The sequence below is a fragment of the Lepidochelys olivacea genome, assembly GCF_965140295.1.
Source record: "Lepidochelys olivacea isolate rLepOli2 genome assembly, chromosome: 23".
NCBI lineage: Eukaryota > Metazoa > Chordata > Testudines > Cheloniidae > Lepidochelys > Lepidochelys olivacea.
The window spans coordinates 13715400-13729715 of NC_140433.1; the positions used below are offsets into that span (position 1 = coordinate 13715400).

A 14316-nucleotide genomic window follows, 5' to 3' on the forward strand; every position below is an offset into this window, starting at 1 on the left:
GCCTCTCTACCCCCACCCCACTTCCCTCTCTATGGTGCGCCCCCGTCCAGCGCTGATTGGCTGCTGCGTGGCGCGGGGGAGGGGCGGCGCTGCCATTGGCTGCGGGGGGAGGTGTCCGGCGCGAGGCCTGTCCCGTGCTGGGCCCGGGAGCGGCTGCAGGGCGGGGCCGTGGGGGGGCAGTGAACCCCTGAGCCGGCTGCAGGTGCGGGGGGGTCTGGCACAGGCGTGGGGGAGAGGGGCTGTAGAAAGGCGGGGTGCTGCCTGGGGGCGCAGGGGGAGGAGGGGATGCATAAGGGTGGGGCGGTGCATTGAGGGACGGGGTTGGGGGGGATGCACTGGAGGCTGGGGGGTGCATAAGGGTGGGGCGGTGCATTGAGGGACGGGGTTGGGGGGGATGCACTGGAGGCTGGGGGGTGCATAAGGGTGGGGCGGTGCATTGAGGGACGGGGTTGGGGGGGATGCACTGGAGGCTGGGGGGTGCATAAGGGTGGGGCGGTGCATTGAGGGACGGGGTTGGGGGGGATGCACTGGAGGCTGGGGGGTGCATAAGGGTGGGGCGGTGCATTGAGGGATGGGGTTGGGGGGGATGCACTGGAGGCTGGGGGGTGCATAAGGGTGGGGCGGTGCATTGAGGGACGGGGTTGGGGGGGATGCACTGGAGGCTGGGGGGTGCATAAGGGTGGGGCGGTGCATTGAGGGACGGGGTTGGGGGGGATGCACTGGAGGCTGGGGGGTGCATAAGGGTGGGGCGGTGCATTGAGGGACGGGGTTGGGGGGGATGCACTGGAGGCTGGGGGGTGCATAAGGGTGGGGCGGTGCATTGAGGGACGGGGTGGGGGAGATGCACTGGAGGCTGGGGGGGTGCATAAGGGTGGGGCGGAGTTGCATTGCTGTGGGGTGCATACAGTGGGGAAGCTTTCAGTGTGGGGGGTGGGGTGTAGGAGGTGGGAGGGTTGGTATGGGAGGGGCAGCATGGGGGAAGGGGCGGTGTGGGGGGTATAGGGGAGGGGCGGCATGGGGGGTGTTGAATGCAGCAGCAGGGAGGGAGGATCTGCTTCAGGGTGTGTTAAAGGGGGCTGGGCAGAGGGGAGTTGGCTGCACTGAAGTGGGGGGTGCGGTGGGGATGCGGGAGGGAGGGCTGATGGGGGGCAATGCTGGGTGGGGAGCAGCTGCTATGGTGAGGGGTTGCGTTTGGGGGGGGAGGCCATCGGCGGCTGGGGGGTGGGGTTGCGTTTGGGGAGGAGGCCATTGGTGGCTGGGGGCAGGGGTTGCGTTTGGGGAGGTAGCCATCGGCGGCTGGGGGGGCTAGGCTGGGGGGAGGTATTGGGGGCAGCGGGGGGATTGCAGGGCTGGTACTGAGTGCGGGAGGCCGTTCTCAGGGCCGGTCTGGGGTTCCCCACACGGGCGGTGGCAGAGAGAACCCAGGCGTCCTGGCCCCCTGCTCTAATGTTGTGGCTGGTTCCAGGGCCAGCCTCGAGCGATGATCCGGGCCGGGACCCCCGGGGGGGCCGTTTGATCCCCGCGCCACGCCCCGGCCGCCATGACCGAGTACAAGCTGGTGGTGGTGGGGGCTGGTGGTGTCGGCAAGAGTGCGCTCACCATCCAGCTCATCCAGAACCACTTCGTGGATGAGTACGACCCCACCATAGAGGTGAGACCCCTTCCCCCCGGCCCCAGACGGGGCCCTGCCTGCCCAGCCCCCCTGCCCAGGGGCTCCCCTCCCGCCCCAGAGGGCCCCGTGTGTCAGGCACTGTCTCATCCCCTCCCAGGACTCGTACCGGAAGCAGGTGGTGATCGATGGCGAGACGTGCCTGCTGGACATCCTGGACACGGCCGGGCAGGAGGAGTACAGCGCCATGCGCGACCAGTACATGCGCACGGGCGAGGGCTTCCTCTGTGTCTTCGCCATCAACAATGCAAAGTCCTTCGAGGACGTGCACCACTACAGGTCAGCGGGGTCCCTTCCCCAGCCCGGGGCGGTGCGTGGGTAGGTTTGGGATAACGGGGGGCTGTGGGTTGCAGTTGAGAGGCACTGGTGAGGCAGGGCTGTGGGGGAGCCCAGGGCTGGGATAATGGGGGGGACTGCGGGTCGGGGTTGAGGGGCAGCAACAGGGCTTGGGGGGGGACGGGACACGCAGGGCTGGGATAAAGGGGGGCTCTGGGTTGGGATTGAGGAGCATCGGCAGAGCTGGGGGGAGCCCAGGGCTGGGATAATGGGGGGCTGTGGGTTGGGGAGCATCGGCAGAGCTGGGGGGAGCCCAGGGCTGGGATGTGGGGGGTTGGGGAACATCGGCAGACCTTCGCACACCTTGCCTGGTCGTAGGCCATGCTGTCCCCCGTTTTGTGGCAGAGCGTTGGGTTGCCGATGCCGAACCCACTGGCACCAGGGAGCGTTGGCTCCGGCTCTGTATTAAAGCCAGAGCAGCAGCGGCAGCCTCTAGTCGATGGCCCCTCAGGAGCCCAGATGCCATCCGGCCTGGCGTCCTCTCCGCTGGGCAGCGATGCTGCGGGATTGGGGGCGGTTGGCGGTGGGGTTGCTCTTCTCTCCAGCCCCAGCTGTGTACTTTGGCTCTGATGGCCCCTTTCCTTCTGCCCCAGGGAGCAGATCAGCAGGGTGAAGGATTCGGATGACGTCCCCATGGTCTTAGTCGGTAACAAGTGCGACCTGCCCTCTCGGACGGTGGACACCAAACAGGCTCAGGAGCTGGCAAAGAACTACGGCATCCCTTTCATTGAGACCTCGGCCAAAACCAGGCAGGTGCGTGGGGGACACTGCTGGCGGTGGGGATGCAGAGTGACACCGGCCTGTTCCCTTGGCCCCAGAGCTGGCCAGAGAATGATTTTTTTTTTTTTTTTTTTTAAAAAGGTGGCAAATACAAAATCTTTTGATTGGGGCAGGCTGCTACCCATGTTCTCCTTGCGAGGCTGGGTCCCCCAGGTGGTCTCCATATCCCGAAACGCCTAGCTCAATTCCAAGAGTGACTGGAGACTTTTGGCTAGTCTTGTTGGAATGCGTTTTGGGAGGGATATTAAACATCCCGTGCATCAGAGCTAGGAGGAGACCGAGCATTTGGGGGTAGATGCCGGCATCTGTGTTCTGCAGCGTTTCGGCACCTTTGTCGGCCACGCTAGGGCTCCTTAACTCTGCGCCAGCCACGCTTTCAGGCGGGGGATTTGTCTAAACTGCCCTTTAGCTGCGCGTGTTTCTCTTCTCGCCCTTTGTGCTCTCGTCACGCCAGGGAGTGGAGGACGCTTTCTACACGCTGGTGCGGGAGATCCGGAAGCACAAAGAGAAGATCAGCAATGGACGCAAGAAGAAATGCTCCAAGAAGAAGTGCGTGATCCTCTGAGGGACAGACTGGCGCGGGAGCGGTGAGGATCCTTCCGCCCCCCCCCGCCCTTCCCCTCCTGAGCCCTTTTGGTTGGTAAACTCCAGCAGTGCAGCATCCAGCAACATCCTGATGCTCGGTTGGCTTTGGAGCAGCTGGGAGGAGAAGGCAGCAGAGACTAGGATGTGACTCTCTTTTGGTTTCGTGGTTCCATTCGTCCCTGAAGCTCCAACTAAAAACAAGTTTCAAAACTGCAACAATCTACCCTACCCCCTGATGTCAGCCCAGAGACGCCCTTCGTTTTGCCGGCTGTTTTTGATAGGAAAAGGAAACATCCCCTGGAATGACAGAAGACGGAAGCGTGGGCAGCAAAATCCCATGAGCTGAGGGGTTGTAATTCCTCCCTGTCCGATCAAACACCAGGCTGTGGTGACACAGACAGTGTATTCCTAACGTGGTTGAATCTCTGGTCCCGTTAGCAGCTCTCCGCATCCCTCTGGTTTGCTTTCCAGTTGGAGAGCAGGTCTTCACCAGGACAAGAACAGCTGTGCCCCCCTTAGCGCACAACCTGTTCCCGCCATGGAGGGAGAGGGTAATTTGCTCCCCAGCAAAATAAAAGCGTGTAACAGCTGGAGGTTTCGTAAGCCCTGCAGTCAAGAAGGGTGCCAAGTTCTGGGGATGGCCCCACTCCACTGGCATACCTGGTGGGTGGGAAGCCAGGGACCGTGGCGGGGTTTGGGTCCCTCAGAGCAGAGACGTAAGAAGGGCACTAGCTGTGTGTTGAGGGGAGTGATAGATTGGGGTTACCCTCTGTTCCTCTCCTGCTGTTTTGGCTGTTCCTGGGAAATCCGTGTAAGTTTTTGTGATGGGGGGAAGATCCAGCGGCTCGTGGCAATGGCTCAGCTGTGTACGCATGCTCTGTTTCTGGGCCCGCCCCCTAGAAAGGCATTTCTCCCCCGATGTGCTGTGCAGAGAAGTGGGAGCTGCAAATAAACCAGTGAAGAAGTTAACCCAGCCACATACGTGCCCCGTCGGCCTGCGTTTCCCAAACCCTGCGTCTTGGGCTGAAAAATCGTAGTTGACGTTGACGGGGAGCTGCCGCAGCCTGGTTTGATTTTGGGAGGAGGAAGGTGGGAGGGCAGAACCGGCAGTTCAGTTCCTGGTCTGGGGATCCTAGGTAGACAGACCCCGACTCCACCATCGTTTAGCTTTTGTCCACAGTTCTGTTGCTTCTGCACAAATGCTCAAGGTCCCAGGGTGGCCGAGTCTTAAACTCGTCAGTCTCCACTTGCTCGCAGGGTGTGTGCTATGGCTGCATCCAAGCCTGGGGGACCAGGTGGGATGCACCAGGGTGTGTGCTGGGGCAGAAGCTGAGCACGAGACCTGGGCTGAGGGGGTAATCGCGAGTGCTGACAGCTGGGATCTTTCCTGCTGCTCAGGCCAGGGCACACCCAAGGGCTCTGCAGCTGTGGGGCTCTAGGAGAGGTGGTGCTGGGAGTGGGACTGTCTGGCTGCAGAAGCGGGACCTGGCTCTCGATTGGGCTGCTTGGGGCAGGGATGGGCATGGAGTTTAAAGCCACCTTTGTGATTCCTGGATCTGGGGCCTGCCTGGGCCCCGCTGTCGATGGGGCAGATCTGGGGCTGCCCTAACTTACTTTGATTCCCACTGGCCCCGAGGAGTAAAGAATAACCACAGCACCTTGCCCTGCCCCCAATTGGCCCTGGGGGTAGGGAATAGTCACCGTGCAGGGAGCCCTGGCTACACCCCTGCCCTGTCCCCTGTGCCAAGGGCTGGCAGCGAAGCCCTTAGGCTAGCTCTGCCCTGGTGGTGGGTTGGTGGGAGGGGGGCCCTATCACAGCCACTCAAAGCTGCCAGAGTGCCGCAGAAGGGGCCTCAGGCGACCGAGAACAAGGGCTGCCTGCGGGAGGGGACCCAGCAGGGACGCGAGCTCCCTTGGCCAGCTGTGGGCACAGGCTGACCCTGCACCGAAAGCTACGCTCCCGTTTTATTGGACCAAACTGCTGTTTTATTTGCCTTCAAGTGGGAGCTGCTCCTAGCGAGGGCGGCTAGCAGCTTAAAATGGTCCTTCCCTGGCCCCCAACGAGCTGCTTTCCCCTGTCTAGGTGGGAAGGGGTCAGACAGGAGGGGGCCTCAGGTACCACAGCTGGAGGTGCGGCCACACCAGCCTTGTGGGCATGGTCCAGCTGGGCTGCTGCCTGCCTGGTAACACCAGGCAGCACAGTGCTGGCACCAGGAGGAGTGTGACGAGCAGGGCCCCCAGCAGGCGCCTGGGCAGGACGTGGGGCTGTGGTCGCTGCAGAAGGGAAATCAGGCCCCAGGGAAACCTGCACAAAGAAACGTGTTGCTTTTACAAAGGAGAGATGCTGTGACTTTGCCCCCTCCCATCCAGAATGCACCAGAGAGCCACCTCCCAAATCAATCCATCAGGAAGAAAGCTCACACCAAGATAAATGTGGGGTTGAAGGCTCTTGCTCCCAGATGTGCGTCTGTTCCCCCCCCCCCCCAGTCTGATCTATGCACGGGGGGGGGGGGGCGGTAGCAGAAAGGAATTAACACCAGTGTTGGTTAACGCCCCTCTGCACACACCGTTCAGAGCTTTCTGCTAACCTGGGGCACATTATGACCTCACTTTAGACCAGGTTTATTTCACTTTAGCTTAAATCTTTCAGGAAGTGGTTTAAGCTGCCGTGAAAGGAGAGCGTCCACCCTGCGGTTTGTACCTATCTAAACAGATTGAAAGTTGCTCTGTTAGGCAAGCTGGTGCCACTTTCTCCTGGGTGAGCCTTGAGCCTTCTCAGTTTTCCTTTGCATCTGGATTTCTACATTGCGAGGTCAGCAGGTTCCGCCCCGGTCCTGCTGCCCCAAGGACCACACTTCCTTAACTGCTGTCTGAAATAGACCAGGCCTGTGAGAGAAACAGCCAGGCTTGATTTACATATGGCTGGTGATGGAGAACTGACCCCAGCCCTGGGATGTTGGCCCCATGGTTAATTCCCCTCATTGTTAAATATTGTGCCTTGTTTCTCTAGCCTCAGGTTCCAGCCACTGGATCGTGTTAGATCTTTGTCTGCTAGCCTGAAGAGCCCATGACGTCAGTACTGACCCCTTAACCATCTCTGTGAGCTAATTAGATGTGGCTCCTGGAGCCATGTTTTCCAATCCTCAAACCATTCAGGGGGCTCTTCTCTCAACCCTCTCCAGTTTATCAACATCCTTCTTGAGTTGCGGACACCAGAACTGGGCACAAGATTCCAGCCAGGCCAAATACCGAAGGAATGTAACCTCCTTGCTCCTCCTGGGGTTCTTGCTGTTTATACATCCCAGTGCTGAGTGTGATACAGCAGAAAAAACATTCTTGACTCACCCGCGCATCCTCTGGGATATCCCTGGCACTGACCGGACAGAGCTCTTTGGTGGGTGTGTGGGAGAGTGGAACCGCCTAGGCACGGGGGTGTGGTGGAGGACTGGGATTAGACTGAACGCTGCAGGGGGCTACTCACCATAGTGCAAAGGTTTCAAACCAGCAGTCGTGCAGCTGCTTCTGTTTGATCGGGGACAGCTGATTCTGTACTGGGACGAGTGCACCTTGCTGCAGGCCTCCTGCAGGGCTCCTGGAATAGAGAGGCCAAGCTTTGAATCTCGGTGCATCGCTGGGATGAGGGATATTGAACAAGGCCATTGGCTGGGGACTGTGGGAAGGGACAGCTTGAGGCTACGTGCTCCAGACACACGGTACATCTACATGGGGATAAAAATCCTGTGGCTCTGGGTCTGCTGACTCATGCTTGCAGGGTTCAGGCTGTGGGGCTATAAAAGGTTTGGGGCCAGGCTGGAGCCTGGACTCTGAGACATTCCCCCTTGTGGGGTCTCAGAGGCTGAATGCACTCTGGTTTTATAGCCCCCCAAATCTTGAGCCCAAGTCAGCTGACCCAGGCCAGCCACAGTCCTGCCACAGGTCTTTAATTGGAGCAGGGAGATACCCAGGCAGGGCCACTCACCTGCTCAGATGCTGAGCCAGTCACAGAGCTGTCAGGAATAGTGAGAAGAGCTCGGTGAGATCCAGCCCGGCTGGACAACTAAGATCATTCTAGACAACAGCTTCACGCTGTGCTCTGGCCCATGGGGGAATGGCAAACGCCCCACCATTGCTAAGGGTGCGACTGGGCTTTTGCTGGAGTTGGTGAGAGCAGGAGAGCACCAGAAATGATCAGAGGCTTAGAAAACACAACCTCTGGGGAAGGGCTGAAAGAACTGGGCATTTTAGTTTAGAGAAGGCTGAGGGGGGGATAAGTCTTCCAGTATTGATGAGATCATTCTAAGGAGGACGGCGATCAGCTCTCCATGTCCACCGAGGGTAAGACAAGAGGGAACTGGCTTTGTCTGCAGCAAGTGCCATTTGGGTTGGATATTAGGAAAAGCTTCCTAGCTTTAAGGCTAGCTCAGCAAGGGAATGGGTGACCAAGGCAGGCTGTGGAAACCCGGGCATGGGAGGTTTGCTGGGTCTGTCCTCAGTGTTGGGGGGTGGAGTAGATGACCTCTGGACGTCCCTTCTGTGGCTCTGAGCCACATCCTCGGCTGGTGGAAATGATCTTAGCTACCGGGAAGTCAGCAGAGTTCCGTGTGCCAGCTGCGGGGCTGTTCCACCCTCTCAGGGCTGTAACCGGACCCCCGTAACGGCTCTTCACCATGGTTAAAATGCCAGCCTTACCCCTTTAGCAGCTTTTGGTCACTCACAGGCTTACCTCTCTGCTGCGATGGACAACAGAGTGTCTGCGGGCCCGGCCTCCAGACAGATAGGCTTTGCTGCCTGAGAGAAACAATCAGATACAATGAGGAGTGAAGGGGCTATTGTTCCAGAGCTGTCCCCACCCTGCTCAGCAGAGCTTAGCTGCTGTACCGCAGGCTGTACTGTGATACAGAATTGCCATGGCAGCAGGATGGGTTTTACAGTAGGGTGCTTGTCAGATTTTCTTAGCAGGGAGCTGGGGTCTCTCTTCTCTGCTGGCTCCAGAAAGCTGCCAGCTGGCTCCAGAGGGTTGCCAGGAGGCATGCTGAAGGAAGGAAATCAGTATTCTTTCACCTAACGCATAATTTTCCTGGGGAGCTCTCATTACTCCGGGATCTAGTGGAAGCCGGTCACATTTTCCAAAGGGGTTGAACACTTAGATCAGAATATCTTGGATAATAAGATAATTTAAAAAAACTAATAAAGAGTTTTATCTGAGCACCTTGCTAACAGATTTAGCCTCACAACCCTCTAGGAGGGAGGGAAAGACTGTTATCCCCCATTTATAGCTGAGGCACATGCAAAGACGGGCAGAGCAGGGATTCAAACCCATGTTGCCAAATGCCAAAGCGAGGGCCCAAACCACAGGACCATCTGTCTTGTCTGGTTTAGTAGGGATGTAAACCCTTATGGTTCAGAGACTGCACTTTTAAACAACATGGGGTAGGATATCCCGTAACTGTAGGGTTGCTGGCTTGGTCAGTCACTGGTCTGATCCAGCCTGGCAATTGTCCTATGTTCCTAAAACAGGGGCATGAAAGCTGGCCTGTGGTAGGCAAAGTTGGCATTTCAATTGTCTGAGGGCTCTAGTAAGCCAGGCAAAAAGCAGAGGGATCTATACTGCACTGCTTGCCCATCTAAAAGGCTTGTTCCATTGCCAATCTCCGAGCACAAGTCCTATCTCTCTGGGAGGTCTGGCAGCAGTGTGCCCATTTTATGGACAGTGACTCAAGCACAAAAATGGCTTGTACGGAAAGCAGACTGTACAGCCTGGTCTCCACTTACACTGGCACAGCTGTGTCGGTCAGGGGTGTGACAAAACCACTCTCTGCCCTACTTAGCTATGCTGACAAAACCCCCAGTGTAGACACAGGGATGCCCACGTATGAGTGCTGCTGTTGGACAGATGCTGTTCCTACTCCAGCAGAACGCCTCCTTCTGTCAGTGCAGGTTGCATCTATGGTGGGCATGGGCTGTGCGGTATAGATATGGCCTAAGATCAATAGCAAACCAAGGAGTCCTGAGCAGCTGCTCTGGTCAGACTGCTTAGGGGTGTCCAGCTGGAGAAGCAATGAACCCTTAATGAAATGCATTGTAAAAGTGAGACCCAGTGCACGGTCGGTAACCCTGGAGTTAGCTCTTACAAGGAAGTAGGATTTTTTGCTGCAATCCATTCCCCATTGCTAGGACAAGACCGCAGCAGTGGCCTGCCTCATGGTGGGGGCTGTTCAGATAAACAGGTCCCTTACGGGAAATACTCCTGTCCAGCTAGTAATCATAAGGCAGACACATCAATATTGTTAAGGGCCATGTGGGTTTTTTATTTCCTTTTCCCTAGCAGAAAACAATTTTCTTTAAAAGGAACCTCTTCCCATTCAGGGCCCCCGTGGCTGATAAGAACCTCTTAGCAGGAAAGGGGTAATTAGCGAGCACAATGGAGGAAGAAAAGGAGGACTCGTGGCACCTTAGAGACTAACACATTTATTTGAGCATAAGCTTTCGTGAGCTACAGCTCACTTCATTGGATGCTGTAGCTCACGAAAGCTTCTGCTCAAATAAATTGGTTAGTCTCTAAGGTGCCACAAGTCCTCCTGTTCTTTTTGCGAATACAGACGAACACGGCTGCTACTCTGAAACCTGTCACAATGGAGGAGTTAGCCCATTACCAGAGAGATGTTCATTTGTTTAAGTCGGGGAGGAGAGGGGCACAGGTTATAATGGAAATAAAGTGTAAAGTTCACAATGGCCTGATCTAACTACAGCCCCTGCCCCCGTCTCTGCTTGTGGCACAATTCACCGGCAGCCATGTGAAGCATTGTGTACTATTGTAAATGACTGCACAAGGGGCAAGGCAATGGCGAGCTCGGCTCTTTCTAGTCTTCTCTGCTGGTGCTAGAACAGCTGCAGCTCCTCCGGGCCAGGGAAGCCCTATTGTAGACGCAACTCCTGCTGCTGCTGGCATCCTTACGGTTATGGCCTAGATGCTCAACGGTATTTAGGTGCCTGACCCCCATAGTTAGGTGGCTAAATAACCTTAGAGGATCTGGGCCCATGTCTTCAGCTTGTTTTAAAAGATGGCAGTCAGATGAGCCTTGTACCAGTGCAGACACACTTGTGCTCTGTCTGTGCCTCTGAGTAACACCCTTTATGGAGTCTCAGAATCATTAGTCACTTATGAAAATCTTGTAGATGCTAAAGCCAGAAGGGAGCCCGGTGGTCATCCAGGCTTGACCTCCTGTGAAAGCAGCCATAGGACTGCCCTGAACTAACTCCGGGGGGAACTTGAGCTGGTCTTTGAGAAAAACAGCCCCTCTAATTGCCAGGGATGCAGAATCCCATACAGGCCTGGGTCAATCGTTCTCATGGTTAACTCCCTTCACTGTTAAAGTTTGCACCTTGTTTCCAGCCTGAATTTGTCTAGTTTCACCTTCCAGCCTTTGGATCATGTTAGACCAGGGGTCGGCAACCTTTCAGAAGTGGTGTGCTGAGTCTTCATTTATTCACTCTAATTTAAGGTTCTGCATGCCAGTAATACATTTTAACGTTTTTAGAAGGTCTCTTTCTATAAGTCTTTAATATATAACTAAACTATTGTTGTATGTAAAGTAAATAAGGTTTTTTAAATGTTTAAGAAGCTTCATTTAAAATTAAATTAAAATGCAGAGCCCCCCAGACCCATGGCCGGGACCCGGACAGTGTGAGTGCCACTGAAAATCAGCTCGCATGCCGCCTTTGGCACGTGTGCCATAGGTTGCCTACCACGTGTTAGACCTTTGTCTGCTGGATTGAAGAGCCCTCTATTAGCAAATTTATGTTCCCCATGCAGGTACCTATAGACTGTGATTGAGTCACTCTCCACTTTATCAACATCCTTCTTGAATTGGATCTTAGACTCTCTGGGACTCAGTTTCCCTATCTGTAAAATGGGGATAATCCCTTCCTTTCTCTGCCTGGGCTATTTCAATTCTAAGCTCTTCAGGGCAAGGGCTGTCTCTTGCTGTGTGCACGTACAGCACCCAGTGCGATGAGGCCCTGATTGCAGCTGGGTGCTACCATAATCCTACAAGTGTTACACACACCCCTTGCCCAGACATGTGTTTATTATTTCTTTCCAAGAAGGAGGGAGAGCAACCAGCTCCAAGAATGCAAATTATCTCCAGAAACCTATTATTCAAATGGCTGGTGCTCTCCATGGGGCGGTTAGCTAATGCCTCCTGGCTGGGTGTTTATTGTCAGCGCGAGCGTTCATCGCCATCAATTTCCCTACTGCCGGCGCCACTTTGTAACCAAGCAGGGATTGGAGTTGAATGATTGGAGGGGGATGAAAGCTTATAGGCCTTTGCCAGCGCAGGGGAGGAGAGTAAATCTGAGCTTCTGCGCTGTTCCATGTGCTGGCTGGGATGCTGCCGGTACAAATAAGGCTGGTTCTGCCGCTGGCGTAGCTGACAGCATCGCAGGATCTGGCCGGAGCCTGAAGACACTCGCGCCTGAGTCTGACAGTGCCATTATTATTTATAGCACAGGAGCAGCTAGAGGGCCTGACTGAGAGCGGACGCCTGCCAAGGCTGTAACTCATCCGGCTGCAATCAGGCTAAAGGCATTCCCCTGGGTGTGTGCTAGGAAAGGCAGTTGGATTTAGCTAGCCCACGTTAACTAAGGTCTGTACCTTCCCTTCCGGCCAAGGAAGCACATGGGTCTCCAAGCAGGATAAGCAGCTGTGCTCTTCACTGGTCCCCATGGCTAGTTTAAGCTGCTCCTCTGTGCCATGTGCACACAACTCTTCCTTGGCTGGGCAGTTCCCACCTCTCCTCTCCTCTGTGCTAGATGGGAAGAGAGGAGTTGTTTATCATCACAGCAATGCCTGAACAGAGACTGGCGCTAGGCACTGTACAAATACATACATAAGGCGAGAGGGTCACTCTCCCAAAAAGCTTACATGCTAAAAAGACAAGACAAAAGGTGGGAGGGAAAACTGAGGCACGGGGCAAGGAAGGGACTTGCTCAAGGGTAGCAGCAAAGATGGGACTAGCATGCAGGTCTCCTGATTCCCAACTAAGTGCCCTATCCACTCGCCACACTGCCTCTCACTAACAGATCCGTCTGCTAGGGAAATAATTTAAAGTCTGGTTTTATGCCCATCAAGAAATCAAGAACAATCAGATTCCACATGATTCCCAAGAGATCGCAGCTGCTCCTGGCAAACACCCCGCTGTTCCAGATCGGCTGGGAGTTCAGCAGATAGCTTGGCTGGCAGTGTGGGGAATGTTGTTATTTATTAACTGTTTGTGTTGCAGACGCATTTAACAATCCCCATTAAGGATCATCTCCCTTGTGCGGTGGGTGTGTACATATCCCCGGTGTGTGTCAATGACGGGTACCTCTACAACAATAAAAGACCCACAACTAGCCCAGGTCAGCTGGCTCGGGCTGTGGGGTTATAAAATTGCTGTATAGACATTCGGGCTCAGGCTGGAGCCTGGGATCTGAGACCCTGCAAAGTGGGAGGGTCCCAGAGCCTGGGCTCCAGCCCCAACATCTACACTGCAGTTTTCTAACTCTGCAGGATGAGCCCCAGACAGCTGCCCTGGGCCAGGATGGCTGTTCCGCGGGTCTTTTATGGCATTGCCAACGTGCCCGATGGAGCTGGGGGAAGAGCCAGCAACATGGGACAGGTAGAAGGCAGCTCCCTCGTCCCCTGTTCGTACCTTTCTGGCATCTCTGGTGTCAGTCGCTGCTGCTGCTCAGCCCGGACTTTGGCTTCTGCGGCGGGGCTTGGCTGAGCCAGCCATGCTGGGGTGCAATCGGCCGCACCCACATCCTGGGGAAACAGGTCCCTGAGTCAGTGCGGCCAATAGTTGGGTAAGGCAAACATCTGGGAGCTGTTGTCCAAGGCTCCCAAAGCGCATCCCCGGGCCAGCTAAGCTTTGCAGTTCCCATGTAAGTGCGGCTGGCTCCCTTTTAAGCCACAGACAAGAGCAGAGACTCGCTCTTCTGCTCTGAATGAGGGGCAGAGGCAGGAATAGAACCCAGGAGTCCTGACACAAGTTCCCCCTCCCCCGCTGTAACCACTAGCCCTCACTGGCCCCTGGAGTTGGGAATAAAATATTCCGACACTATCTCCCACTTCCCTGGACCACGTTCCCTTCCACTGCAGGGACTAGGCCTCACGACTCCTGACTCTCAGGCCCCCCGACCCTGTCCTAACCTCTCTACACTACTCGCTGCTAGAAATGGAGACCCCAAGAGTTTTTAATGCCTCCCGCAAATAGAGTGTGCCTCCTACAAAGCCCCCGCCCCGCTCCCTGCGGCAGAAGCCCCCTGGCCCAGCACTGGGGCATTGACGCCAGCCCTAACTGAGGGGAGAGCAACCCCTGCAGCATGAAGAAGCATTGGGGTCAGCACAAATAAAGGAGAGCACCCCCTAGTGAAGCACCATGACATCCTGCGGCCTGAGGTGGGTTTTTGCTGAAGGCCTCCCTTCCAGCTCATGCCCAGTCCTGTGTTCAGCTCTGCGAGATTTGACTAATCTGAGTATTTAGCCCAGCATCTGGCCTGCCGTCAGCCCAGCATGGTGGCTCTCAGGGTCAAGTAAAGGGGCAGGGCTCCAGCTGGTGAGAACACTGCTTGAACACTGCTTCCCTCTCCACCCTTGGTTCCCACCCTCACCTGCTCCTCTGCCACCGCCCTGACATCCACGGGGCTCATCTCGACAAGTTGCTGTGACAATGCAGGAGCTCCTGAGCCTGGCAACAGCCCACACAGCGGGCTGGGCAGCCTGGCCTCGGCCTTTCGTCCCTGCATGGAGAACGGGGCGGGGCAGTAGTGCACATACAACAGCGATTTATCCTCGTGCAAACTGTCCTTGGGCGGGCTGAGCGTCAAATCCTCAGCTGGAGAACATCGGTAGAGCCCAGGGAGTCTGCGGCAAAGCCCCGCTCCGCTAAGCCTGTGTGGCTTCT

At 56.1% G+C, this 14316-nt stretch overlaps 2 protein-coding genes across 2 annotated transcripts in view; one reads left to right on the forward strand and one right to left on the reverse strand.

The window, feature by feature from the left end:
• Positions 1 to 70: 70 nt before the first annotated feature.
• Positions 71 to 4339, forward strand: LOC311511838 (GTPase KRas-like). Its single transcript, XM_084612729.1, has 5 exons — positions 71 to 202; positions 1466 to 1651; positions 1770 to 1948; positions 2599 to 2758; positions 3240 to 4339. The coding sequence occupies exons 2-5, from the start codon at positions 1541 to 1543 to the stop codon at positions 3348 to 3350; spliced, it is 561 nt and encodes a 186-aa protein (XP_084468855.1). The 5' UTR covers positions 71 to 202; positions 1466 to 1540; the 3' UTR covers positions 3351 to 4339.
• Positions 4340 to 5157: 818 nt separating this feature from the next.
• Positions 5158 to 14316, reverse strand: part of KASH5 (KASH domain containing 5) — a 28392-nt gene continuing 19233 nt past the window's right edge. The window contains exons 15-20 of the mRNA XM_084612452.1: positions 14024 to 14152; positions 13063 to 13175; positions 12024 to 12177; positions 8094 to 8158; positions 6852 to 6962; positions 5158 to 5675 (exon numbers count right to left, since the gene is read on the reverse strand). Of these exons, the coding sequence (XP_084468578.1) occupies positions 5465 to 5675; positions 6852 to 6962; positions 8094 to 8158; positions 12024 to 12177; positions 13063 to 13175; positions 14024 to 14152 (783 nt within the window). The 3' untranslated portion in view covers positions 5158 to 5464. The remainder of the gene's footprint in view (positions 5676 to 6851; positions 6963 to 8093; positions 8159 to 12023; positions 12178 to 13062; positions 13176 to 14023; positions 14153 to 14316) is intronic.

Bases quoted from the DNA above. Each gene is read 5' to 3' on its own strand.
- LOC311511838 (XM_084612729.1), top strand. From the start codon at position 1,541: ATGACCGAGTACAAGCTGGTGGTGGTGGGGGCTGGTGGTGTCGGCAAG. The intron at 1,949-2,598 runs GTCAGCGGGGTC...CTTCTGCCCCAG, and splicing joins GAGGACGTGCACCACTACAG to GGAGCAGATCAGCAGGGTGA. The intron at 2,759-3,239 runs GTGCGTGGGGGA...TCGTCACGCCAG, and splicing joins CCTCGGCCAAAACCAGGCAG to GGAGTGGAGGACGCTTTCTA.